This window comes from Zosterops lateralis (assembly GCF_965231275.1).
Source record: "Zosterops lateralis genome assembly, chromosome: 5".
NCBI lineage: Eukaryota > Metazoa > Chordata > Aves > Passeriformes > Zosteropidae > Zosterops > Zosterops lateralis.
The window spans coordinates 12,521,296-12,548,351 of NC_139766.1; the positions used below are offsets into that span (position 1 = coordinate 12,521,296).

The following is a 27,056-nucleotide window of genomic DNA, read 5'->3' on the forward strand; positions in this document are numbered from 1 at the left end:
ACAGGAAACCCCACCCTGCCTCCTGGTGTCACCTCTGTGGAACAGGGATGTTTTACTGGGGTATTGCACGTTCCAGCTCAAGTTTTTCCTGACCTTAGTGAACACCAGTGTAATGCTTGGTGGAGTTGCTGCATCTGAGGCTCAGACTGGGGTGTTATACATTGCAGAAATGAACTTTTCCTGCCAAATCTGTAGCCATTTCTGGCTACATCAGTTAATGACAGCATTCTGTTTTGGTGCACAGCATATGTGTTACTGCGTGTATATGAATATATATATATATATAGGAGAAAAATGTGTGAGGAAAGGAAAAAGGATTTCAGACACCAGGCTTTGGGAGGTGAGTTCCTACTTTTCATTTACTTAGCGGAACAAGATTAGTTTCTGTAATGTATCTTGAGAAGGCCATGGCAGCCGTATTTTTAGGATACTGAGATTTTCACAGCTGGTATTTTCAGCTCTTGCTGGGGAGGCTAGAAGCAGAACTCGATGATGTAATAGTGGAGGCAAAGCTCTGTCAAAGTACAGCTCAATGGATTCCTGTCTTTCTGTTCATTGATGACCAAAATTGCTCCAACATATTTTTCATGATTCTGATTGCAGATCAGAATCACTCCTCAGGAGAAGTCATTGACTCTTTATACTGGTAAGGTAATGTCTGCAGGCAGTGGCACTCACCTAGCCTTTGTTAAATCCAGTTGATGTCAGTGGAAGAGTTAAACAAGGTCTTGGGCATATGGCCTTTTAATCAGGTCTGAAACACAAGGGGCCACCTTCAAAGACCAGCTTATTCTCTGCTAAGAAGACCTCTTCTGACTTTAATTAGATATGTTTCAGCCAGAACATCTCTAGAAGAAAGCGTATTTAGTACTTAGGATGTACAAAAATATTAATTAGATGAAAAGGACAGGAAGAAGTGGTGAGGTATTGTCTGCTGTAGGAAGAAGATAATTCATTCTCTGTAGAATGGGAAGATGGAGCAGAGGAAGAATATAATCTAGTATATTAAAGAAACTTATATCGAATTTGCAGTTGTGGTATCAATAGTCTTGGGCTTTTCTTTATAAATGTGAGATGTGCCTTCGGTGCTGCTAGTGAAGAACTAAATGTATTGAAGTGAGAATGCCAAAAGCCTTTGCTCTTTCTGTGCATAGGTAAGAGTAACTGGGACAGCTAGTGTTCAGTCTTAGGAACTGAAAATTTTATGGTAGACAAATTGCACTTATAAACATATGTTGGTTGCTTGTTTAAGAAATCACATCATCTCTTTGCATCTCTGAATATCTAAATACTTCTTGACTGGAAGATGCATTTTCAGTAACAGCTGTAAAATTATGTTTGTTGTGAAGTGTGCCATTTATCAGACATGAAATCCTCACAGTCGAGACCTCACAGTAAGAATTCAACTGGATGATGAGAAAATAACTGGACTGGAATTAACAGAGAACTAGAATTTAGCAGCCATCATGCTTACACATCAGAGCACTGCCCTTACAGTGCTCTTGGCAAAATGGCCGGAGAAGGATGTCACTTCATTGCTTTGTAATTCCTCCCATAAAGGCAAATACATGGAGAGCATTTGAGTTGATTTTTTTCCTCCCATCCCCCATTACTATGATTTTAATTGGAAGCAGCTCTTTGTTGATGTAAAACTAGCATGAGGTCCTTTACTGAAAGATAGTGATGTCTTTGTATCAAACAGTGCCTGTTTCAAGCTGTTACGCTTGTCATTGTTTAATTGAACTTGCTGAGGTTTCTGGGAAAAGGAAACTTTTACTATCTCCTCCTGCTTTTTACCGTCTCCTCCTGCGAATCACTTTAACATGCTGTTTCTGAACAGAAAAATAGCCCATTTGTGAGTAGGTGGAATAATAGGCGATCTGGATTCTGATACTTATTAAATGTTCAGTCTTTGTCAAAATCTGCAAGAGAGCACTGAGAAGAACAGAATTTGCAGATGTGCGAGCTCGTGTAATTTCTATTATCATTCTGAAATTTCTATTGTGTGCATGGCAACTGTGTGCTTCTTAGAGAAAATGTAGGCATTTGTAACTTTGCTGTTAAAACTGAAGCAGTTTCTACTAATAAGCTGCAAACCTGAGGTCACTGAGTTTGTGCCTTGGCAGAGCTGATGGATGCTGTCAGGCCTGGGAGGGCAGGTTTGTTGCTGAGGCTGAGCTGCTGCTGACATCAAGCACAAGGCTGGACTGCCTCGAGTCCTTTTCCAGTTTGTTGCTGAGTCACTGGGTGACCTTGCGTAAACCTCTTCTCTTGGCATATGCTGCCTGCAAAGGAGGAGCACTAGCAATGACCTGCTTGCTTATTCTTGGGTGAGGAGTTCAGTGAGGCTGCAGATTCCATGTAAATGGTTTTGTTTGTTTCTTGCTTTAGGAATCTTATGATAGGCACTGTGTGTCTATAATAAAAAAGAAGATGGGGATATACATGTTAAGGGACAGAGAGGAGAGAGCTGGGATGGAGGACTGATAACTTGTCTGAAGGCAAGATGTCAAATGACCTTATCTTTGGCTTCCTGGATTTTAGAGCATATTCCAGTTGACCCTGCAACACTGATTCAAAATAAAGAGGCCTCTGTTTAAAAAGCAAAAAGAGTAATAGGAAAAACTGGTACTGAAATTTAAAAATCAAACTTCTCCCAGCTTAATGTTACTTTTAAGCTTTAATACGGCTTCTTGTATGCATACATGTCTGTTCTTAGGAATATACACATAGAAGTAGAGATAGTAGCATTATGGTGGACTATCTCTGTAGGGGTCTTTGACATCCTATCTTCCCCCTCCTAACAGATGATTTTATGCTGTTATATATATTTTAGAGTTACAGATATTTAATCTGTTTATATACTTATCTGCCTTTTTTTGAACTAACTTCCAAAAAATTATTGAGTTACAGGTGTTTATATACAGACCAGCCCCATAAGCCAGGAATTTGTCTAAAACAAATGAAAAAAATTAAAGGAAAGACTGTGATCCTATAAGATCTTTGTAACACTGTAAAGAAAAAGCTTATGCTTTCCCAGTTTTTCACATGATGCCAAATTCCAGCTGGCAGAGATCCTTGGAACAGCACTTAGCTTTCATTTGGGTTTAAATTTTAAATGCACTAATTTCAAATCTTCCCTTACTGAAAATCATATTTTAAGATTTCATGTAGCTTTAAGGATCTGGCTTATAAAGGGAAGGACTGCCACAGAGCTGCAAGAAGAGTTTTGTAACTAGTTGGTCAAAACCTCTGAAAAATAAAACACATACCATGAAGTATCACAGTTATGATGCAGTACAGATTTCTTGAAGTACACAAGGAAATGAAAAGTGAGCACTATTACTTGTAGCAGTGGTCACATTTGGCAAATTTCAAACTCATTACAAATGCTGATGTGAAAATTTGTTACTTTTTTAATTAATCACATTAAATTTAAGTTTGATAATTGAACAGCGTATGCATAAAGGACTTTCAGTTGGGATATGGAAACAGATTTCAGGTTGCTCAGACTTAGGAATCTGGTTGTTTCTTTATGGGGCCATTGTATGTATTTGCTTGTATTCATATAAATGTAAAATGAATGTCATGCATATTTATATAGTGCATGAACTGCTGAGGCAAAACAGCAAATAAAGAAGCCATATGTGAGAGAAGCTAAAAGGCCTGAATAGCCTAATAAATCCTGCATTAGACTTACATTTTATAAACACTAGGCCCTGTGGAGCACCATTGAAAAAATAGTTCTTTTTGGAGGGTGAAACCTTTGCCTTTTCCGTCATGTGAAGGACTTTGGGCATGCAAATACATGTAGTTTTAACAGTGACAGACATATGTAGAATCCTTGTTCAGGCTTTAAAACTGGAAAATCTCGAGTATCTAAAATACTGAAGAAGAGAGTGAGTTGGTGATCTTACATCAGTTTTATAAGGCAGCACTGGACACTGTGTGTGGGAGTAGGGAAGAAAAATGGTCTTTTAAACCTTCACTGTGCCAGCCTATGCCTGTGAGTAAGCTGGATAACAGCAAGATAAAATAACTTTGGTTGCTGGGTAAGTCCAGAGGACAAAAATAGTCACTCAGCAGCTTGAAACTGATCTGGAAGTAAAGCATTTCCAGTGAGCACCAAGCAAAGCAGAGCAGTGGCAAAACATCTCCCTTAATTCTTGTCCCATTTGACTCCCCGCTGGTGTAGCACAGGGAGACAGAGCAAGAGGTGTCAAGCCAAGGGATGAAGGTTACACAGAACTGTTTTTGAGGCCTGTGCATGGCTGGAAACTCTCACTGGATCTGTTCATCAATCAGAAAGGACTAAAGAGAATGTGTGGAAGAGCATTATTTTGTTCTTAAAAGTTCTCAAAACCTACTGGTGTTTAAGACTGTATAAAGAAAAGAATATTCTTGCAAGTTTCTTAATGCACTCGACACTGCCCCTACTGAAGTGTTAGACCCCCTACTTTTATACTTTGTAGGATGATGCTTTAATGGAGGATTATATAAAACTTTGGTATTCCTATCTCTGCTGCATTTGTATAAATCCTATGTTACCATAAAAATGAATGTTAACATAAAAAAATAGTCTATTTTGTAATGTCTGAGGAGCATAAGACCACTTTTCTGTATGGAACCTGTCTAGAAGCTTATTTTGTATGAGAGAAAGGGTCTTGGATGGAAGAGCCTCCAGGGGCTAGGCTGGCTCCTTTGACTGACCTGGGAACAAAAAGAGCCCACAAACATTTGTAAACAGGCTGAGAGGTGTCACCAGTCTTAGCCTTCAGCTAAGAAATCTGTGTAGGGGAAAACATTTTATGCTGACTGATTGTTTTTTCCTTTTTTTAAAGGTATAAAAAGACTAGTTCTTACTGTTAGTGAGGCTGTGTAGTCTCTGGCCATGCCCATTGAAAGACCATTGAATCTGTTTTTAAAAGCTTTAGTGCGTTTGATATTTAATGAATACAAAATGTATTGATAGGCTTAAAGGACATAATTTCACATGGATAGCTTTCCCTCCAATTGCTACTTCCTCCTGTTCATCTTAATTACTGGAAAAGTTTTTGTGTGACTATTACACATAAGCACTATGTAACATAGAGAATACAGATTAGCTTAATTATGTATGCAAAAGCAACCCTGTCCTGCGGCTTGCACACCGTATTTGTCATATAAAATCTAGTAAACACTGTAATTAGCTTGCTTTCCAAATGTGTTTTATGGTTTTAAATCAACTGTAGAAGCAAGTCACACTCAGAGTCTTCTGAAACACATGCTCAAGAATTCCTATTGCCCCCTACTTCAGAGAAAAAGAAAGAATTGGAAGATTTTTCTTTGCATTGACAATCCAATTAAAACAGCAAGGTGTCAGGAATGATACCAATTCCTCTGAAAGCACTGTTTCAGTCATTGGTAGTCTCTCCATCTGGGAATTGTGGCCTACTAATCTGCAGCAAGGCAAAAAGAATAACATGGAAACAAATTTGAATTGTTGACCTAATTTTGGTAGTCCACCATTGCTGACAGAAGTTCAAATGATCCCAAAGGGTTTCTTATTATGGGGATGCCAAACCAGAAAGATGTAACATAAAGGAGGCAGGAAAGTGAGTGAATTCTTCTATATCTGTCATTGCTTCTTGTATACAAATTAAAGTTCTGTGTTTTGTCCACCAGAGATGTCTTTTGCAATAAAAACAAAAGTTTGAAACAGATCTGGAACGTTTTCAGCTGTATTCCATGGTAGTATTTGTAGCCAAGAACTTGCTGCTTATCATGTTTTTGATTTCTGCTATATCAATTTCAAAATTGATATTAAAAATAAGAAGGAAGAGCAGGTTTCTTAAGTCTTTTTGTGCTCTTTAAGTTTGTTCACTATGTAAAAAAAGGTGATTGTGGCTGCACATTTTTCAAAGTGTGTGTTGCTCAGGATATGTAGAGTGGTCTATGAAGGTCATGCCACAGTATTTTCCTGCTGATGAGTCTTTGTGTTGAAAGGGGATGACTCTGTGGCATGATCTGTGCTATTTCTTCCTTGGACCACCATGCATTCACATTGAAGCCTCCCTTTAGACTGCCTTTGCTTTCAGGGGATTGTTTTGAATACCTCTTTTAATTTTTTTTTCTTTTTCTCCTTCTTTTTTTCTTTCTTCCAATCTGCTTTTGTTGCAGCCACAGCAGAACGCAGCACATTTCTGGTTGGTAATACTGTGCTGAATGGGTAAAGGAGAAAGCAAGGGATGTATATTTGGCATAAGTTTTTGTTGCTGACAGGTTCTGGCTGTCAAAATGTTAAGTCTCATTCATGAAGGGCTGCATCTGTGCCAGTTATTTATGTGTAAATAAGTTTTTGCTCTGTTGGAAATTCCAGGGAATCTGGTACCAAAGCAAGTATCACAGTCATAGAAATCCAAGAGCAGGGGCAGGAAAGGGAAGATGCAGTCTCCCTGCATGTATTTTATATGACTGACAAATAGATCTCTTAAAAAGTTGTAAATCAAATTAATATTTTGGATAGAAAGTTTTAGAGTAGAATAAAAGGCACCATAGTAAAACATCATAGTTTTTTTGAAAGAAATAGACCTTTTTAATCCTTGAACATTTGATTGTATGAAAGAACCCCTCCTCCCCTCCCCTAGCTGTTGATTAGAATAACTTCTGACAAAAAGTCAGTGGTAATGTACATACTCCCATTACAAAGCATTTGCTAACTGAAATTTCTAGCAACTACTGCAGAGAACTCACAGCTGTGTTCAGCACTGTTTTCTCAAAGAAACTGTCTTTTATTTTGGTCAATCTTCCTTTATGCTTAGTCAGTTTAAAGCCAAAAGCCTTGTTTTCACAAAATCTTTAAAATGTGGATCAGCTGTAGAAAGACATAGGGAGGACTTCCAAAACATTCAGGGAAACTGCTTTTCTGTTGCCATATGCCAAGGATGTGATTGCTCTTTTTTCTGCTCTGGGGATTATAGTTGAACCCTGTCTGTTTCTATTTGATGTGTGTTGGACAGAAGGAAGGTTTTGTACCACTCTCTTACAGAACAGGTGTTTCTTTTGAGATCCCCACCCCTTATAGTCTGCAGACCTTGCATATGTGGACTGAACATGACATTACTCCAGTTGTCAGAGAATTGTCCTCAGCTCTTCTGCTTTCCAAGAGGAAATCAAAACTAGCTATCCACCTTAGTAGTTATTTTTTAAAAGTTCTGTAAATAATGCACTCTGTTTAAGAGTTAAAATGGACTAAGATGTCTCATGTGAACAGGTATGGGTAAAATCTCTGAGAACCCAAGAGCTTTGCTGATTTTGGGAATCTCAAGGAAAGGGTGGAGGCTGGCATCAGTGTTTACTCTCTTACCTTTGAACTTATCTTGCTCTCAAGATGCAATGCTGCATGGCATGATGGAGGTAAAAGTGTGAGAAGCAGAACTTTCACCAAAGATTCTGTGTATTACACTTTGTGATTAAAAACCTGAACAAACAATCTGGAATACCTTCCATCCTTTCATAACTATCTGGGAAATGTTGACAAGTGTTACTAGTTATTTCCATGTAAACAGAGAAAACCCTTCATTTTTATAACACTGTATTTTTTCTAGAGAGCCATTGTGTGATAAAGAACATAACTGAATCAACTTTCTTTATTTAGCATGTGCTGCCATAACTACAGAGTATGAACATGTTGGTGACTTCAGTGTGCTGAGTGAAATTAGTAATGCATCAAACATCAGCTCATCTGTCAAATTATTTCTTTAATAGTTTTGGTTCTTTGAGGTACTTTTGGTGTGTGTGGTATATTCTGAATGAATTTGAACAGCTCTGTTTGTTTGTAGATTAACAGATATATTTCCACAGTAATAGCTTCCCCTCTTTATCCTTCCTCTCCACCATTAGAAATAGATTTAGCTTAGCAGTTACTGGAAATGAGAAATTAAGTATCCAATTATTTTAAGTTATTTTTGTATTACCATGTCTTTTAAGAAGCTATAGGAAGATTACTGAAGGATTATTAGGTTGTAGTTTTCCAGTGGTTGCTGGTAATTCACTGTGAATACCACTCTAACAACTTGTACTGACTGGCATAATTAAATGTTTCAGATTTGCCCCAGTTTTAGCAAGATGTACTGCCAATTAATCTTATTTTTTAATCTTACTCATATATTATGCTACTGAAACATCCACTTTCAGAAGCAGATATTGTCACATTGCTACACTACTTCTTTTTATTTGCTTTTATTACTGTAACTTACACACATTCTAGATCTCTGTTTCATTCTTCTCTTAAAACTTTTGTAAACACTATTCTTGTTATATAGTGAGGCCAGCTGGCCAAAAATAAAAGATATTTTTTATTTCCCAGTTTACTAGAGAACTCAAAAAAACTGTTAATCTTAACAATAGCTTTTTAGGATCAAATAACTTACTTTTTAGAAGAATTGGTATTACAGAATTCGTAGATATGCTAGAAGATAAGTACAGTTTTCAATGTACACAAATTACCCAGATAACTTTAGAATTTGGAGCTGTGGTTTTCTGGAGTTTTTTCCCCTTTTGAGTCTTGTGGGTATTGGCCTGTTTTGTTTTCATCTTATTGGCCTGATTGCTGTCTACTTGCCTTTTACAAGTAAATTCTGGCTTTGTCTTAGGTATTTCTATATTGGATGTTAATACGGGGAAACCTTCTCTTTCCCTTTTATTCAGATGTATTCAGATTGCTCAGTGAAGGCCAAAAGAAAGCATCAAAATGTTTTATGTGGAATAACAATATTGGAATATTTAAGAATAGGGCAAAAAGGATGATGAAGATAGGGTGAAGTGAGACATATCTGATGTCATAAAACATAGAGGCGCTTGGCCTGAGGAGGGTTGTTACTATATAAATAAATTGAATTCCTCTTTGCCAGTATTTTGTGCTACTTAAATATGCCAACTAAGCTGTTTTGGCACTTTGATCTTCTGCCATGATCTGGCCCGAGCTGTACTTTCATCCTTTTCAAAAGTATTCTCTCACAGCAGTGAATCTGGCCCTAAGGAAATGCAGATTTCCTTTCTTCATTAAATACTACCTGGATGCCTGTCTTTATTGAACAAATAATCTAGTAAATTCCCTAAGGATTTAGGTTTTAAGCCACTAGCATTAGAATACATGGTGTTGCCTTAAACAAACCCCTAGAGAGAAATGCAGTATTTCCCAGCAAGGGAAGTGGTTTAGAAATTATGTTTTTGGGACTGGTCCCGTTGAATGCAGTCCTGATGTATTTTATGTGAAATACAGATTTTTGTGATGATATGAACATTGTACATGATAGTAGTTAGATCCATCACATTTCAGCACAGTTCATATGTGGAATTCTGTCTGGCTCCCAGCTCTCTTGCTGAAAAGGCAAAGAGTTTGACCAGTTCTGTGTTGTATCTGCCAGCTCTCTGCTTTGGAGACTCCCAGATGGCCATGCCTGCTTTAAGCATTGCTGAAATCTGTTTAGCTTTTCAATTCGCTGGTCCTCAATCTCTAGCACAAGGGAAGATTTAGTACTGAGGAGACTTAACTTGCTTTTTTTCACTCTGCAGTGTAGTTAAAGGTGTTTAGAGACTCTAGGAAAACTGAGGTAGATGATACTCATTAAAGAACTTGAATTGCTTTCAGTGATTCAGCTTTTTTAAGAGTGATATTTTCCATGAAGATATCCCCATAATGAAAACTTTATTTCTGTAAATTTTTCTGTGCATGAGAAATACCAGTTTGAATTAGCATGCAGTGTACATCAACAAAAACTCACATGCTTCTGTTGTTTCCCCTTGCGATTAAAATATATTGAAGTATTATAAAGAAATATGAAGTAAGACAATATCGAGGCCCTGTCCATTGTCTTTTTATTGCTTGTTTTCAGAAAGGAAATTGTGATCATTGCCTTCAAGAACAGAATTCAGGTTTTCTGAAGTTTAGTCTTGTCCTCCTTTCAATATGGCACATAAGTTCCACATTATAAGTTCCTTATGTTGGTATACTTTTGGTATTTATCAAGATTCATGGCAGTGGACAGTCTATGTATAACAATTTATAGGTGGCCACCATGACAATTTAGGTATCCCAAAACCCAATAGCTGGTGTTGAAATGGAATGCAAATTTAGTGTTAGCTAGGCAGAGTTAAGAGTCTGGGCTGACCTCATCTAATTGCCAAGGGGTTTAGCAGCTTCCATCCTGCTTTCACTGAGGACCATCAAGCAAAGACCACCATTCCGTGTGTTTGTAATGGAAAGAACACGTCACACTTACAGTTTTGTATGATACCTTATTCTGCTGCATTTTGTTACCCTGTGTAAATGAATTTCCATTGCATTGCTACCATCAAAGCTGCTAATGAAATCTGATTTGTATTAAATCTCTTTTCTTTTGTTTAACAGATGATGTCACTAATATTGCTCAGGAAGCCCTCCTTGCTCATGAAAAGGAGAACGTTCCAACAGGACTAGGAGCTGTGGTTTGGGAAGTCCCAGAACAAACATAGCTTGTTACTTAGCTACCAGTGTGCTCAGTCTTCACCTCTTCAAATTAAAATCAAACACAACTGCCTCAGAAACCAGTGGACAAAAGAAAGGTACTGTGCATTGCCAGCATGTTGGTTGGGTAGGAAGAGAATAAATCTGCCCTACAGATAAGATGCTATCATTTTATTAGAGACAATACCATTTGAAGCTTCAAGTTTAAAAATCTTTTTGTACTGAGAGAGACTTTTAAACACAGCCATATTTCGCAGGCAATAAAATAAACCAAATCTATATGAAGCTTTTGTCTTTTTGTGAGGTGCTTTCGTTCTCTTTACAGAGACTTTCTGGAATCACTGAATAGATTCTTGATGTAAACATTTTCTCACTTGTGATTTCTTTTCTTTATTAATTTTTTGTTTCCTCACCACCTCCTGTGGCATCTAAGATGTGCAGTACGGAAGGCTGCTTAGTGTCTTACATTTATCATATACTTGGTTACTTGACCACTGTGTTACCTCAGCTGTATCTGTCACTGTTACTAAAGAAGAAGGGCTTTAGTTGCTTTGGTCTCAGTCAAGACAGCTAATCTCCTTTGACAGAGTTTTCCAACCTTCTGTTGACTTTTATGTGTTTATAATGTGGATATGTCTTGGTATTCAGCAAGCAGTTATGTATGCCATGCATAAACCCCAACATAATATTTTGTTTGCTTCAAGGGTCATCTTGAAATTACCTGTTTCTCCTGTTAGACAAGTATGGTAAGGATGACCGTTTAACCCCATGCCTAATTTTTGGTATTTTCATCTTGTAATAGTCCTGCAGTGAGAACAGTTATTAGGCTTAGAAATATTCGGAAGTATTAAACCCCCACTCGGTGTAACTGTTCTTTCTACCGCAAAATGCTGTTGATCTCTAGAAAAGACATTTTTATCTAGAAAGATATTGAGAATATAATTGAGATTTGCCAGAAAACTGTAGTACAGAAAGAAAAGTAAAGCAGCAGTAACCCAGGAAATATCCTTTCCCAATGACTATTTTGTAGTTTGCATATTGAAATTGTTGCCTCTTCACTACTCACAAACTTTGCTTGATTTGAAATATACTTTGTTATATATAGTATAGTGCACAGTGAACACTTCCTTCTCTGAATAGAAAAGTATGACACTAAATAAGGCAAGTGCTATGGGAACTGAGAGGTGTAGAATGCATGATCATTAATAAAAAAGTCACGAAGAAGGAAGGAATAAAGTAAAAAATGTAGGATATAGAATGAGTCTTAGGGCCCATCTGTTTTCTGTGACACTCAAATACAGCTACTACTTCATTGTAGTATCTTTGATTTTAACACTTCACAAAATTTCATTGTAGTATAATCATTATAAAGAAGCATAAGTAGTGAAAAAGCATGTCTAAAATAATTTAATATTTGCTAATGTAGTTAACTTTCACTATAGAGAATAATTATTTTAATTTGTAATTTCTAATTTGTAACTAAATTTGTTTTGGAGGCAACAGATAAACTGATGTGGCTACTAAATTCTCTCTTCTGTACCTGTGAGGGTAGTACATCCTTTTCTTCTGACTAGGTTTAACACTAAATAGTAAATGCATGAGGAACTTCAGTCCTAGATTTATCTAAAAAGGTTATTATCCACGTAATAATAACAGAAGGTAAATTATGTTAATTTTGGAAAAAAATCTAAACCCAGCTGATGACTATTATCACCTGGCTTTCTGCAGAGGTAAATGTATTTTAATTTTATAAATTTCAAAAGGATGCTATTTAAAGATTATTATCCCCCTGTTGTCCTTTAGACTGCTCTGTTCCTATACATCCAGACAGTGGAACATAGAATAAAAAATTGATTTAGACTTAATAGTTTGTTTAGCTGACTCTGCATAATAAAGATGAAGTGTTCCAAACGTGAGTCTTCACCAACTAATGTATTTTGGAAAGTGATTTTGTCATGTGGCAATTATCTGTATCTATCCTAAGAGTCTGAACTAGTTTATGAAAATTTGAATAGTGGGTTTTCATCTTCTGAATTACTTATGCACATTTGCCCAATGCTACAGGAAAAGAGCTTGCCTGTCTGGCCCTGTTTTTCTTTTTGATTAGTCAGATTTCTTGCATATCTATGTCTTGTTATTTGTCTAGACTATTCCTGATCTCTTCCAACTGTCTTCTCAGCCTGGAAGTGCAGACACAAGCATTCATGCAGGATTGGTGCTCCTGTATCATGCAGCTGTGAGCTGGCACTTTGCTTTAGAGAATGATGGACTGCTTCTGTGAAAATTTAGAGCTGCTGCAGCATGCCTGGCCCTGCAATAGGGCCAGGCATTTTTAAACGGCTCTTTCTTTCTTTTGCTGACTGACCACAAAATCTGTCAAAGATTGATATTTCCCCCTTTATCCAAATGCTGAAAATTAAATTGAGATAAACTTTGGTATTGCTTTCATGTTTCCATCTTTTTTTTACATCCTTTGAACAAACATCTGTGCTCACTAATCCTCTATAGAGATATTACTTATGTTCACTGCCACATGATTACAGATCCATCATTTTCCAAACACAGAAAACAAGTCCTATAATATGCTTGTGTCTAAAGAGTTTTTCTTACTTGCAAATGTAACAAGGTAGAACATTTGGGTGGCTGGTGGCTGTGCAGCTGCTGGCAGGATTCCCACACACGTTTTGCCATTAGATAAGTCTGTGGTTAGCAGTGGTCGTGTTGAGATAAGATAAGTGACATTGCACTTAGTCATCTAAAAGTAATCATCTACGTGCTGAGTGTTTGCAAGAGGTCTTAAAAAGAAAACTAAACAAACTTTTCTGACACCATGGAAAGGGCTCTCAGATGTATCAGGCTTGCTGTCCAGTATTAAAGCACAGCAGATCTTCAGTCCTTTCTGAAGCTCCTTGTATGTTCATAAATGAGTATGAATGGGAAAAAAAGGTATGAAATGTGAGAAACCTGTAGCCTATATGTTGTACATTCAATAAACAGTAGTGAGAGGCTGTAAACTTGGCAGTTCTGAGAGTTCCTTAGGATATACCAGTTTTGCAGTACCTGGTGCTTATTTGTGATAAATAGGCTCTGTCTTGGCTATTGTTGTCTTTCTAGCTTTTTGTTTGCTTTTCTCAGCTCCTCTATTCAATTAATTTGTAGTGCCAATAGCTCCAAATAATGTTTTGAATATTAAGTAGCTTTGATAATGGGATTTTATTATAGCAATTTATGTGTGCATGTGGGCAAAATCCTGTTTTATGCATAGCATTGTGCAAACATTGATTTCTAGGGGAAAAAATCTTGAAGGACACTAATTTTAATCTCAGCACCTGCATCTTATCCTTTCTGAAGGAAACGCATCCTGTACACATCTGCATATACTATATTTAAGCAGGTGTGCTGGATGTTATTACAACACAAGACAAAAATGTGAGTTTTTCTAGTAGAAGGGAGGCAGAGAGTATTTGGGCATTTCAATTAACTTCCAACAATCAGTGTAAGAATTAAAAACACACTCTCTGGGACAGTGAAAGGAAACATATAACCTTGTTATTTACTGGGGAAGACTTGCATATCTCAAAGCAAAGATCTAGTAATTTTCTATTCTTAATCCCTTACAACATTTGGGAACTGTTAGTGAAGATCTTTCTGATGTTTCCAGATGTCTCTACTGCAAAAAAAATCAATAAATAGTATGTGTTTGTAGTGCAGCTATTTGAATGGATATGCCCTGGGAGGGGAATGAGCATGATTCTACTTAAGAACTCCCAGTTTTCACATTGTTCACTGAAAAAGGCAGCATTTCAGCATTTCCCCTTTCATGTGCAAGGGCAATGTATGCAGGTAACAGCCAAAGTTGATTGATTTACATGAAGCTTTCAGTTTTGCTAGTATAGGTTTGCTATGTGGGAGGTGAAAAATTACAGTGTTACTGCCATAGCTGTGCTAACCTTAACCTTAAGGGAGATGGTGTAGAAAGAATAGTTCTTGGCAATACCTATTTCCATATTTTCCACTGAGTCTTCGTTAAGATGAAGTTTTGTCTGTAAAGTCACTGCCAGCATCCTAAATTTGAGGCTTTCCTCTGCCACCTCTTTTAGGGGATGAGATGGGAAGAGGAACAGAACTGAACACCAAGATCAATTAACAGCATAAATGATATGAATTACATGAAAAATATAAAAATTATATTTTTACACAGCTGGATTCAACTAGATAGATAGGATTGCAACTGTGTCAAATTTACATGATAGTACAACTTGAATAAAGATTTTTGTCCGTGGTCACAGGTGATTTACAGCCATTTAGACCTTCCAGAGAATAGCCTTCTTTGCAGGCACCATGGCAAGGAGGAGGTTGTGTTCTGAAGCATTGAAGCATAAACATTTTTCATTTAACTATTGGGACTTCTGTAAACTTTAGGTGACATGTCTTGGCCTCAACTTTCTGCAAAACACTGTGCCATCTTCATAATCTGCTCTCTGAAACAGTACAGTGAAATGAAATCTTGATTTCTCAGTGAAGGAGAGATGTTATATAGATAAAGAGACATAAGGATGTTTTCCTCAGAGTGAATAACAAATCACTTTTTAATCCCCCTGAATGACCAAATCAGCTTGATTATGACAGCACTCAGCAGTTTAGGATACACTGCCAGCAATGCTGTGCTCCCATAAATTGGATACCCCAGTAAGTTATGTGCACAGTTTGCATACTAAAGCGTTCAAAGTTGCATGTGCAAGTAGTCTGGTTCTGTCTAACTTTATCCCAAATTTAGGAAGCTTTTAGGGTGTTTTATTTCCATATATATATGTATGTATGTATGTATGTATGTATGTGTGCATGTGCATTGATTAATTTTTGAGCTTGAGGATACTTTGGGACAGTCTAATCTGGACAACAGAAAGTGTCACAGTCTATAGTGGTGTGTCACAGAGTATTTCTGGAGTTTTCAATTTTTATCTACTTGCCTTTTTTCCTCTTTTTAAGATGAACCATGACTAAATGTGTCTTTTAACATTCTGATCTACAAAATTATGGTGTTGATATATGTATCTGGATAAATATATTTTCTGCAACTGTTCATGGCTGCCACATTCAACTTTTAGTATCTTCAGAGACCACATTCTTTTTCTGGTGGCCAACTCGCCAATAACATTTCCAACAAGTTTGGAATGGTTTGAATCAAATTTGCTGGCAGTTACCAGAAGGGTATTTTATTTGTAGTCTTCTCACGGTGGTGAAGCGTTCTCTCTTTGTGCATATTGGAAGATGGTTACACAAAGAGTTCACAGTTCACAGTTTCTCCTCTGTGTTTTTCTTGTGCTTTGTCATGTTTGTCTCTGTCCTGTTTAACCAGAGAGAGAAACAAAAGTTTGTCTCCAGGCTCTTGCTGTGTTTGTATCTAGCTGTGCTTTTTACTGCCTGTAGTTTGAGGCCATTGCACAGCTCTCTTTTAGAGAGCTGAAAGAGGAAGGAAGCTACTGTCTGGCTGAAACACTCAGTTTAAATATTTTATCCCAGGTGATGCAGTTGCATCAGCCAGTTCCCAGAGTGACTTAAACCCTGTTCACTGCAATGAGCATTCACTCAAATACCAGTATTTGAAATATCAGTTTTAGCTGGCTGATTATCAGAGCACTGCTATGAGAAAGTTAACAGATCTTCTGAGGGAATTGAAGTTTGTGGGACACTAAATTTTGTTTCCTGCCAAAAAAAAAAAAAAAAAAAAAAAAAAAAAAAAAAAAAAAGTAAAAAAGTACTCTTTCTGGGTCTCTTAAGTTTCATTTCTAATTACCTGTATCCAGTCTTTTATTTCATAATATTGTCCTCAGATTACATTTCTGATAGTCTTTCTGCAAGTGTAATGCCTACTTTACTGAGAGATTAAGTGATTTGGTAGAGAAAATACAAGGCATCTGTGATAGAATTGTAGATGGAATAAAAATCCATCAAGCCTTAGCCTGTGTGTTGCCAATAAGAAAATAATAATAACAATAATAATAATAATAATAATTATCCAGCTAGATTTGAAATTAGATTTGCATGTGGGGTTCAAGAACATCGAAGCTGAGCAGAAGTCCTTGATGCAGTAATGAAACACAAGGTTGAGGTCCTAAATTCTTGAGCACAGGTAAATAACTTTTTGGGAATTCTCTTCAAAATTTAAGCAACAGCACTGCCAGTTCTGTAGTGTATAACATTACTTTGTATAACATAACATAACATTACATCAGGAGCTAAGGAACTTGGATTTAAAAGTGGACAATGATGGGAACTTTGGAAAAAGAGCAGCACATTCTTTTTTCAGTCTTCCTGTATTACTGGGCTCGGTTGATACCTTCATTTTGGCTAAGAGTCCTGACTTTAATGAGGAGTTGTGTGAAAGTTGAACCACTCCTTGGTAGGTGAAGAAGTTTTGTAATTCTTTTTTTGTGCTGACTGATGTGCTCGTGCTGCTCTGCACAGAGCTGTGTGATTGTTCTGTGCTGGAGCAGTGAGGTGAGAATATGAGCTGTCTGCCACAGCATGAGGGAGCTTACAGACTTAGTAGTCAACAGCACAAAATAATTTCTTAGATCAGAGACAGTGGAATGAAATCATGTCCCCTCTGTTTGCTTCACTGTTCAGCTGGTAATTAATCTCACATCCAGAAGCACTTTTTGTCTTCCTTACACCTGCCTGTCCTCTCAAGTTTATTGTATTGATTTACAAATAATAAATATTCAAGATGCAATGAAGAGTTAGACAACCCCAGGTTTTCTCTTACTGAGATTCTTTCTCTCTCTTGAGTCATCAAATTGGGAATCTGAACCTCTTCCCCCAAAGCTTTCAGTTGCCTTATACACTTTCTACGCAGCCGTCATCTCTGAATTTTTAATTTTTCTAGATTCAGGTTTTAGTTATTCTATCTCCTCACAATAAAATAAAATAAAATAAAATAAAATAAAATAAAATAAAATAAAAATAATAATAATAATGGGTTTAAAAAAATACCTGAAGTAAGCTTCCTGCAAAAATCAGGTGAGTAGCTGAACAAAGCTGGTCCAGTATAATCCAAAAGCCTAAATTTGATGAGTTGATTACATTTGTGGGGTGTCAGTGATAGTCAATAAAGATATTAGAATCTGTCTCTGTATTTGCCATTTATCTAGCCCTGACTGAGAAATGCTGTAACTTGCCTTTTCTTCCTCCTTCTGTTTTTGCTCTTAAACGTTGTTTTAATGAGAATGCACAGGGATCTCCCTGCCTCATACCCAGGGCACGATGAGAAGGTCCAGAGGCTCCTGCCCTGTGCCACACAGCAGGCATTGGGTCAGGTCTCCTGTTCCTGCTGGAAAGAAAGGAATTGGCCCAGGGATGAGAGGAACAACTCTGCCTGGAACTGCCTCTCTGGAGTTGCAGTGAACCCATCACGCTAAAGCACTATGGCTCTGTAACAGAGCTGAGTTGTGAAGGTTGTGGAGGGAGGGTTCTGTTTCCATTTTTTGTTGCATTTGAACATTGCCTTTCTGTGCTAGTGCCTCTTATGTTTTGTGTGTGTCACAGGACTCCTGTTTGTACCATTTTGTCTTTTATTAGGGCTGATTGAGAGATTTTAATGGTTAATGATTTGATAAATCGTTGAAAAACTGCTATAAGTGAAATTGGGTAAATATTACTAATGTACATGCTTTGAAGCCTGTGAATATTTTTTATTTACTTAAAATAAAGAAGTCCTGGGATCAAGCTCATAGCTTTTTGAGAAGGGATTCAGGTTGGTTTCAGTAACTCCTTGTGTGTGAAAGTGTTGTATAGTGTAGAAGGGAGGTGCAGGATCCCTTCCCTTCCTTGTCCAGTGTCCTCTTCAGCTCAGACATTCCTTTTTACTTGTGATAATTCCTTTTAAACTAAGAGCTAGTTTTTTTGAGGTTTTTTTGGTGGGCTCTTTATGTCCTTTCAGTAGAATGAAACCATTAATATACTGGCTGCTATCCAGTGGCATGGATAGTACCAATCAAAAATAAAAATTCAGTGTCACATGGTTGTTACTAGCAAGTACACACACATTTGTGTGTGTGGATAGGGTTTAAATGAGTTGGGTATGCTTATCTTTTTTTTATTATTATTTTTTCTTTTTTTTGGTGTGCAGTGACTTGGATGCATATTTTAGCTGCATGTGTTTTAAGAGATGTTAAAACATGTCACAGGCAACCAAGTCATTGAAGAGGAGATGAATACACTGGTGAAATCCATTTAGGAACTTGCCAAATAAGTTCTGTTAACTGCTACTGCTGTATAAGGACCTGGAAAGCAGTGATTCATGGTGGGAAGTTAAAACCTGGGTACTGATTCCTGAGGACATTGAGAATTTTCTGAAAGATTGTGGAGTGATGGAATCACAGATCACCTCTGCTGAGATATCATTGAAAAAAATAGGGAAGCAATTACTAACCCAGACAGAAGAGTTGGCTGCTTTACAGATCCTCTGCTCATCCGAAGGATGTCACCTGCTGTGGAAATCTGAGCAAGTGTCATAAAAGACTTACTCATGCTACACTGTAATCTTCACCACCGTGAGAAGACTACAAATGAAATATCCTTCTGGTAACTGCCAGCAAATTTGATTCAAACACTTGTTGGAAATGTTGTTGGCAAGTTGGCCACCAGAAAAAGAATGTGGTCTCTGAAGATACTAAAAGTTGAATGTGGCAGCCATGAACAGTTGCAGAAAATATATTTATTCAGATACATGTAATCTCAACCAAGGAAAGCTCTGTTCCACATGGCTCTGCAGTTACTTTGAGGTCTTCTGGCAAAACAAAACAAAACAAAACAAAAAACAAACCAACGAAAAAATGCTTATAGTTTCTTGGTGATCGCTTTCTATATAGTGTGGCCCTATAAGGTATATTCTTATTAAAGCAAGAATGACTCAGGACTTCAGGCTGTGAATGTGGGCTGTTAGTTAACAATAAAGATGTTTCTAGTTTTATCCATCAAAAAATCAAGTGACATTTACAAAGTGTTCCACTGTAAGGAAACTCTGTTTTTCCCTAAGCAGGCTGTGATTGAAAATAACTCTCAAATGTTCTACTGTTACAGAAATAGATCCGTCTTTGTAGGTAGCTAACAAAGGGGTATCAGAAAGGTGACCAGTCTACAATATACTTAGAAAACTATATTGATAATTTGCATTTAGATTTATTGGTGGGAAGAGTATTATTTTACAGTCCTGTAGAGGTTCTTCTGCTTTTATCCATTCAGTCATATTTTATTACATAGAACTGAGAACTGAAGCAGTAAATGTAGGTCATCTGAACCTTGTGAGAAGTGTGCCTTGAGTATCGACAGCTATGAATGTTGTCTCTCCCATACAGTCACTGGTTGATTATCACTGTTTTTTTAAACTCTAACATAAGTGGACTGCAAGTTACTCCTGAAGTTGACATTGTACCTGTGTCCACTGCATTTACTATTGTCAGATGCTGTGGTAATAAAAGTTATTTCAAAATTCTTGATTGTACGGAATTGTGCTATACTGAGAATGTTACATCTCATGTTCACAAGCACAGTGAGGGTTATTGGTGCTCTCTGCAGTAGGCTCTGTAGAATTATAAGAGAAAGGTTGAAATTTAAAAAGTTGAAGTAGAATGGTGCATTGTTTATCTGGAGGTGCAGTGTCTAAATGAAGAATCTTTATTATTTCCCTCCAGTACCTGAGTTACAGCTTGGTGTTTCAGCTGAGATGACTCATTGACAATTTCACCTTCCAAAAATTGTGCTGCAGCTAAATGATGTTGTTGAAGTCTGAAATAAGGCTGGAATGCAGAATTTTGGTTGATATAATTTAGTACATTTTTTGTGTTATCATGTATCCACATTTATTACTTGATTTTATGGATTTACTTAATATGCCTGTTGATTACTGTTTGTTACTGAAAAACTCACTGTCTAAAGATATAACCCTCCCTATATTTTTGTGTATTTCGTACAGAATCATGTTTAAAGACTTGCATTTCTTTAAATCGACTTAGTTTTCAATTTCAAACCTAAGTATTGGGTTTTTTCTCATTATCCTTTTTTCTCTATCCTTATTTCCCAGTATCCTTTTTTCCTTACTCTTATGTAATCAAAATTATTTGATGCTACACTTTCATGTTTCTGCAGTGACTGATTTTTTTTTTTTATTTTTTTTTTTTTATTTTTTTTTTTTCTGGTAAGTTTTATTGATATTTAACTCTAGAATCATCATAGCAACTAATTATGTAGTTTGAGGTCTTGGTTGATAAATCCAGGAGAGAGATTGAAGTAGTTATAAAAAGCATCCTTTAAATCTGCTAAGCAAATAGAAGAGAAATTGGAAGGTAGGACATTGTTCAGCTGATTGGTTTTCTAATATGTTAAGAATTTAGTGGATTTCCTAAAACATCTGTAAGAGATATCATGTTAAATATTTTGATCTTTTACACGCCAATCTCCCAAACTATTGAATAGTTGGTTCAGATCCAGTCAATTTATTTATTTTGTTTTTCTTCAATGACAATTGCCCCTATACCTGTCAAGTAAAGTGAGAAACTTGGTATGTTCCATAGACTGCTGAAAACATGATTTGTGATTTAGAATCCATTACTCTTTCCTATCCTTTATCAGGGTGTGAAATATAAAATACACTGAAATGATTCCAAGGTTTGCAAGAAATGTGTAGAACTCAGAATGCAGGAAGTAGCTATTTTTAATCATGGAGTGATTGTGGGACTATATCGTGGTGGCATAATGAATTTTTCTCTCAGCAGACATATGGGGAGTTAATAAATAGATTGTTGGTTCAAGTGTCTGCATCAGTAAAATTTTGTTGGAGTGGAGAGTGGAGTGGAATGTTTTATCCTTCATTTTTTCTCACAGTGTTTACAAGTTGTTCGGTGTGGATTTTTCGTTTTTGAGGTGTTTTTTTTTTTTTGCTAGTTGTTTTTTTGGTGGTTTTTTGTCCTGACCTTTATCCAAATATTAAATAGGGGCAGTCAGCTAGGAGAGGATCTGGGCACTCACTGGTTCTATGCCTTTCAATTGGGAATCAGGATGCAGTCTCTGCCTCAGGCCTTGTATGTCTGGGCTATGTGTCTCTCTGAGTATATAGATAGGCTTTGTGTTGCCATAGTTCCTGCTTTTGCAATAGGTAGGCTGGAAAATGTATCTAGGGAAGAGTAAAAACGGAAGGTTTTTTTATGCCCAGCAATGCCACTTGATGGGTGGCTGTTTCTTGTGGGTTTGTTTTTTTTTTATTTTATTTGTTTGTTTGGTTTTTTTTTGGGGGGGGGGGTTGTGTGTTTTTTGGTTTGCTTTGGGTTTTGTTTTTTTTTATTGTTGGTTTGGTTTTGTGCTTTTTTTTGCTGTTTCTTTTGTTTTGTTTTGTGGTTTTAGGGAATTTATTATGTTTAGTTTGGCTGGGAGGTGGTGCTTTTGCTCCCCTCCCCACTCTCTTTCCCTCAATGCCTATAAGAGAAGAAGGTGATTTTCTTCAGGTTCTGTGTCTAAGCTTTTATTTTACTTGAAAAGTACAATTTTCAAATATTGAGAGTTAAAGGAAAAGAGAATGAGAGCAATGCCTTGAGAGTTTTTTTTCATTCTGAAGACTACTTCAAAGAATAATGCAGAACTCTAGTTTTTAAGGCCATTTTGAATATTAAATGTAATTTGAGCATCATAGAAACTCCATAGATTAATAGCATGAAATTCCTTTATTAAGAACAGTAATTCCTCACATTTCTTCTACTCAATAAACAGTTTCTTTTTTTTAATTTACTTTAAGAATATTGCTGATTTGTTTTTCTTGAATCAGCTAATATGTGTAAAAGCACAATAGCACCAGTGTTTATTTGTTTTGTAAGGTAGGTCTAATACATAATGGAATTAAAGTGTATTTTAAAAAAATATTTTTTTTCACAGATTATATATTTAAATGCTTAATATCAAGAATATAAGGAACAAACAAAATTTTGTTGAATAGGATAACTTTATAGATTATTATATTTCGAAGGAAAGATACCTGCTATTACAGAGCAAAACAACTATTTCACTTAAGTTATTTCAGCAAATAATTGGTAAAGTTCATGTTTTTTCAATTGCTTTTTACAAATGAAAGAATTCAATGGGAATATCGTTGAACAGACTGAGACTTGATGTTCTGAGTTCTGTTCACTTTTCATCTGATTTGATTTGTCATTATAAGCAAGATATGTAACTTGCCACCTGTTCACCAGTGCTTGAAAAGGAGCATAAACTGAGGTGTTTAGTTTGTCTCTACACACCTGAGTTATTAGTCACTAACCCTTTAGAAAGTATGTGCTAAGGAATGAATGGAATTTTCATTCTAATACAATTTCTAAAATAACTCCCTGTTAGTACTAGGTTGGAAAGAGCAGCTTACTGTTTGATGGCAATTTGATAACAATTTTCTTGGGAAAATAATACTCTGGTAATGTTGTTCAGTTTTAAAGTAGGAACCTTTCTGCTTTGTCAAAATTTTAATGATGAAATTATGCGAATATTTAAAAATGCATAGAGGACATGGGTTTGGAAACTAGTTCAGCATTGATAGCCCTTGTTCCACAGTTTGGTCGTGTGGAGCACCAGTTTATTCTTAGAAATGAGCAGACAGGAAAAAAAATCACAGATTAAACGTCTATACTAACTACTCATGAAGCAAACTAATTATGGGACTTCCTAATTATTGTAATTAGGGTTCTTTGTCTGCTATCGATATTCTCCTTGAATATTACATAAAGCTGATTTAAATAATTGAATACTTTATAATCTTAGAGCATACTGGGAAATGAAAATGAAGTTAAATATCTTCTTGTTTCCATTGTAGCTTTTCAAACAATGTCTGCCCTGAACATAAGCAGGTTACATATATGATATTTTAAGAAACATTTTTAAATGTTTTTCCAGTTTTGTGATACCTTTTTCAATAGATGCTGATGATGTGAAGCTTGATGATAATTATGAATAATACAATTTTGCATTATAATTGATACATTAGGGAGAGAAATACCTTCTTCTTACTGCAGAAAATAAACTATTCCCACTGAAACACTATCTCAATTAATTTATGGTTTTCTCTGTGCCTCTTGGGAATCCTGAGCATCGTTCTAGTCAGGTCTTGAATAAGATGTAATTTCCGTTTATATGCTATATTCATCATAACTGTAAATACTTTTATTTCTGTGAACATCAGAACACAGTGGATAAAGTTTAAAGGTGGTGAAATATTATGTAACTTCTTACCTATTTCTTTCATACTCTGGTACGCTATGTTGTATAGTATAATTCAAGCAAGTTCAGTGCTTTAAAAATGGATGTTAAGTCTGATGTTTGATTCTGCTCAGTGCTGTAGCCTAATTCTGTTCCCACCACTTTGTTTCTTCCAGGCCATGAGAGACTGCTCCCATGATGGCAGAGATTGGTATGAAAGGTTTTGTTGACCACTGCACAACTCTTAAATGCTAACAGCAGGAGGCACTAGCTGGTAGCTCAGTGTGGAGCAAACATTTTATTTTAAACTTCAAAAACAATTATGTCAAAGAAAAGTCGTGCCAAGGGAGAGAAGTCCGACATGGAGACTGAAGCCCTGCAAGCTGCTAATGAGGAGCTGCGAGCTAAACTAACCAACATCCAGATAGAATTTCAGCAAGAAAAAAACAAGGTATTTGTCTGTCTCTATTTTGTGATCATTCTTTTAACAGTAGCACTGCTTCAAACCAACAGAGTTTGATACTAAATTGTGTTAGTTGTAAAAAAAAAAAAATGATAGAGAAGTGAAATCAGAAGAACAACTGATAAGCTAAAATTGGTGCCAATTCTTTTAAATACTGTGCAAAAGGGACTAAATAGCCCCAAAAACCCAGTCACTGAAATTTGCAATCACAGCAATACAAATGGCATTAGCTTACTGACAAAGGAGTTTTGTATTTGATCTTACTGCAAACTGTGTGTTGTAAAAAGAGTCGACTTCAAAATCAAACATCGGCACCTTATTCAAAGCATGTCACTTTAAATGCTTATGAAGAATATCAATTAACTGGAAACTATCTGTGTAGGAGTCCTGATTTGATTTGCTGAGGTTATGCGTGGCATTGTTCTGAGATATTCAATTTTGCATCTGATTGCTAATGAAACAGATCCATCAATTTTTGTCTATCTAGCATATGTTCGACAGGTCTTTGGGTAATCAAGAGGACACATAGGAGAAACTATTAATTCATCAAATGCATTCATATTTATGAAGATGAGCAGTTACTTTTATATATTTCTGTAGGTTGTATAAGATATGGACAAACCAGTGAGGTTATTTCTATTCTGTTATTCATTAAAATCAGTTAGTGCATTTGACTTTGCACAAGGCAGTTCTGGAGATTAATCCATGCGTAGGTAGATTTATCTGTATTTGCCTGGGGATAATGTACTTGCAGAGTCTCAAAGACTTTCCAAGTGGACAAAGTATACACTGAAAATGTGTTCTCTTTACATAAAGTATTTTTGTTCTAGCCTTTTTTCTTTTCATCAGTATAGAATGTGGAACACCTGAAAAACAATATTTCTGTACATTCTAGTTTCCTTAACATCTTTGTGTGATACTCAGCTTTGAAAGGTCTTATTTTTTACATTTTAATTTACAAAGTAAACCCAATACCCATCACAAATATAATCTTCAGAATTTTTTCTTACAGAGGAAAAAGAAACTGTAAAGGCTGAATTCATGTTTGATTGATGCAATAGGTTTAGAAAATATCAGCCAAGTAAGCTTGTGTTGCCTTGGAAATTTTTCTTCTTCACAGACTAAAGAAAAAAGTCAAATCTCTTATGGGTCAGGGGTATTGATAGATAAACAGATAAGTCAGGGGTTTTGCTATTGCATTCCTCATGCAACTTCTCTTGCTATTGATTGATATAATCACAAAAAAATTTAAAACAAGTGGTGCAAACTACTTGAGCTTTTTAAAACAACACACCATGAAATTTAGTGGTGGCTAATACCCTTCATAAATTACAGCTCAATAAGTTGCTGTAATTATTTCAATTATTTCACTGTCATTTTTAGCGTCTCAGCGTTTCTGTTTGGAGACTTAGGAGTTGATGGTAGATTACATTTACACTAGTAAGTTTTTATTTTTACTCATCTTATTTCCTATTTTTTTCTGTATAACTTCATATGTAGAAATATGGATGTGAATTTTATTATGACTTTTTAACTTGCATTAAGAAGAGCACATAATTCTGAAGTTGTACCTTGGACAGAACAACAAATTAATTTTAAGTTCTTAAATAACTCTGTTTTTTAAAAAAATGTATGAACAGTTGAAGGAGTTTAGCACTGATAAACAGTCTTACAGTCTTTACCTGTAAGAGCATCAAGTTTAACTGTTGATTCAGCTAAGAATGAGGTGTAAGTGCAAGACCATGACAGGTGCAGGGACATTTTCAATAACTAGTCCTACAGCAGTCTAGGAAGATTTGTTTCAGCTTGATTACTTGTTCACTTTTCTTCAGCTTAAAAATTGAATATTTTCTACTGTATTGAGGTTGTTACTGGCGACAGATCTGTTTATTGTGCACATATGTGTGCAGAGAAATGGATGAACTCACATATGAAATCTGTGAAAAATTTCAGCCAGAGTGCACTAAAATCCTACAAGGTGTACATTGCAATCTGAAGTAAATTCTGTGTTGGAGTGCATTTTTGTGATGATGCAGCGGGGGGAAGAGATCTTCAACCTCTTTCCCCCATCTTTGCTGTGGTGCTTGCTCTAAATGATTTAACTGGAGTTGAACATGTAGTTTATTTCCCAGCCTACTCTTGCTCTGTGCAGAAGTTACAGGATGCCTTGACTGACAGGATGAGTAAATCAAAGCCATAGAGATTTTTCCTGTTTAGTCTGTAGTTCAGAAATAGTAACAAAACCAAGAGAAATTATTTCTTGGTATCAGAAAAGTAAAAACATTGTACCTAGAGAATTCTAAATAAATTAGATATATTTACTGGTGTAGAGGTAAGAAAGTATTGAAGCTGCTAAACAGACAGCTCTGTGACCCTTGGGATATAAACTGTATTAGGAAAGGTAACAAATTCTTATGGGGCCAATTTATTCAATTTGATTTTCCTAAACTATTTTTTCCCTCACGTATATGCCTATATTAATGATTTATCTGAGAGAGAACCTTCTAATTGATGAGAGGCATCACAAATGGAAATTAGCCATAACAGACTTTTGCCTGAAAAATACTGCTTTCTCTGAAACAAAATTTTACCCAAGAGACATTCAAAACTTTGTATGTATTTTCCTAGTACATCCTGTTTCATTGGTTGTTGATCCATGTTAAAAAATTTCTTCTGTAAAGTCGTTTACTGCATGCTTATGGAATACCTGATCCAAAATTGATATGTTTGCATATTTTTGGATGTTGCATCATTGTTGATCTTGCTGGAGGTGTTTTGGCCATTGGACCCCTGAGTAGCTGCGTTTATTTAGGCTGCCTAAAAGGTGAAGCAAAAGTTGTGGCCCTGCCTTATTTCCCATGTACTGTGTCTTGT

At 36.2% G+C, this 27,056-nt stretch overlaps 1 protein-coding gene across 9 annotated transcripts in view; it reads left to right on the forward strand.

The window, feature by feature from the left end:
* Positions 1-27,056, forward strand: part of LOC310909538 (janus kinase and microtubule-interacting protein 1) — a 108,538-nt gene that overhangs the window by 42,094 nt on the left and 39,388 nt on the right. For 3 of the 9 annotated variants that reach the window (XM_083861472.1, XM_083861479.1, XM_083861480.1), the window contains exons 1-2: positions 13,275-13,432; positions 23,896-24,170. In XM_083861472.1, coding sequence (XP_083717598.1) covers positions 24,042-24,170 — 129 coding nt within the window. In that variant the 5' untranslated portion in view covers positions 13,275-13,432; positions 23,896-24,041. Of the gene's footprint in view, positions 1-10,390; positions 10,585-13,274; positions 13,433-15,154; positions 15,176-18,617; positions 19,374-23,895; positions 24,171-27,056 lie in introns of those variants that run through there. The other 6 variants (XM_083861474.1, XM_083861475.1, XM_083861473.1 and 3 more) reach the window with 5 other exon arrangements.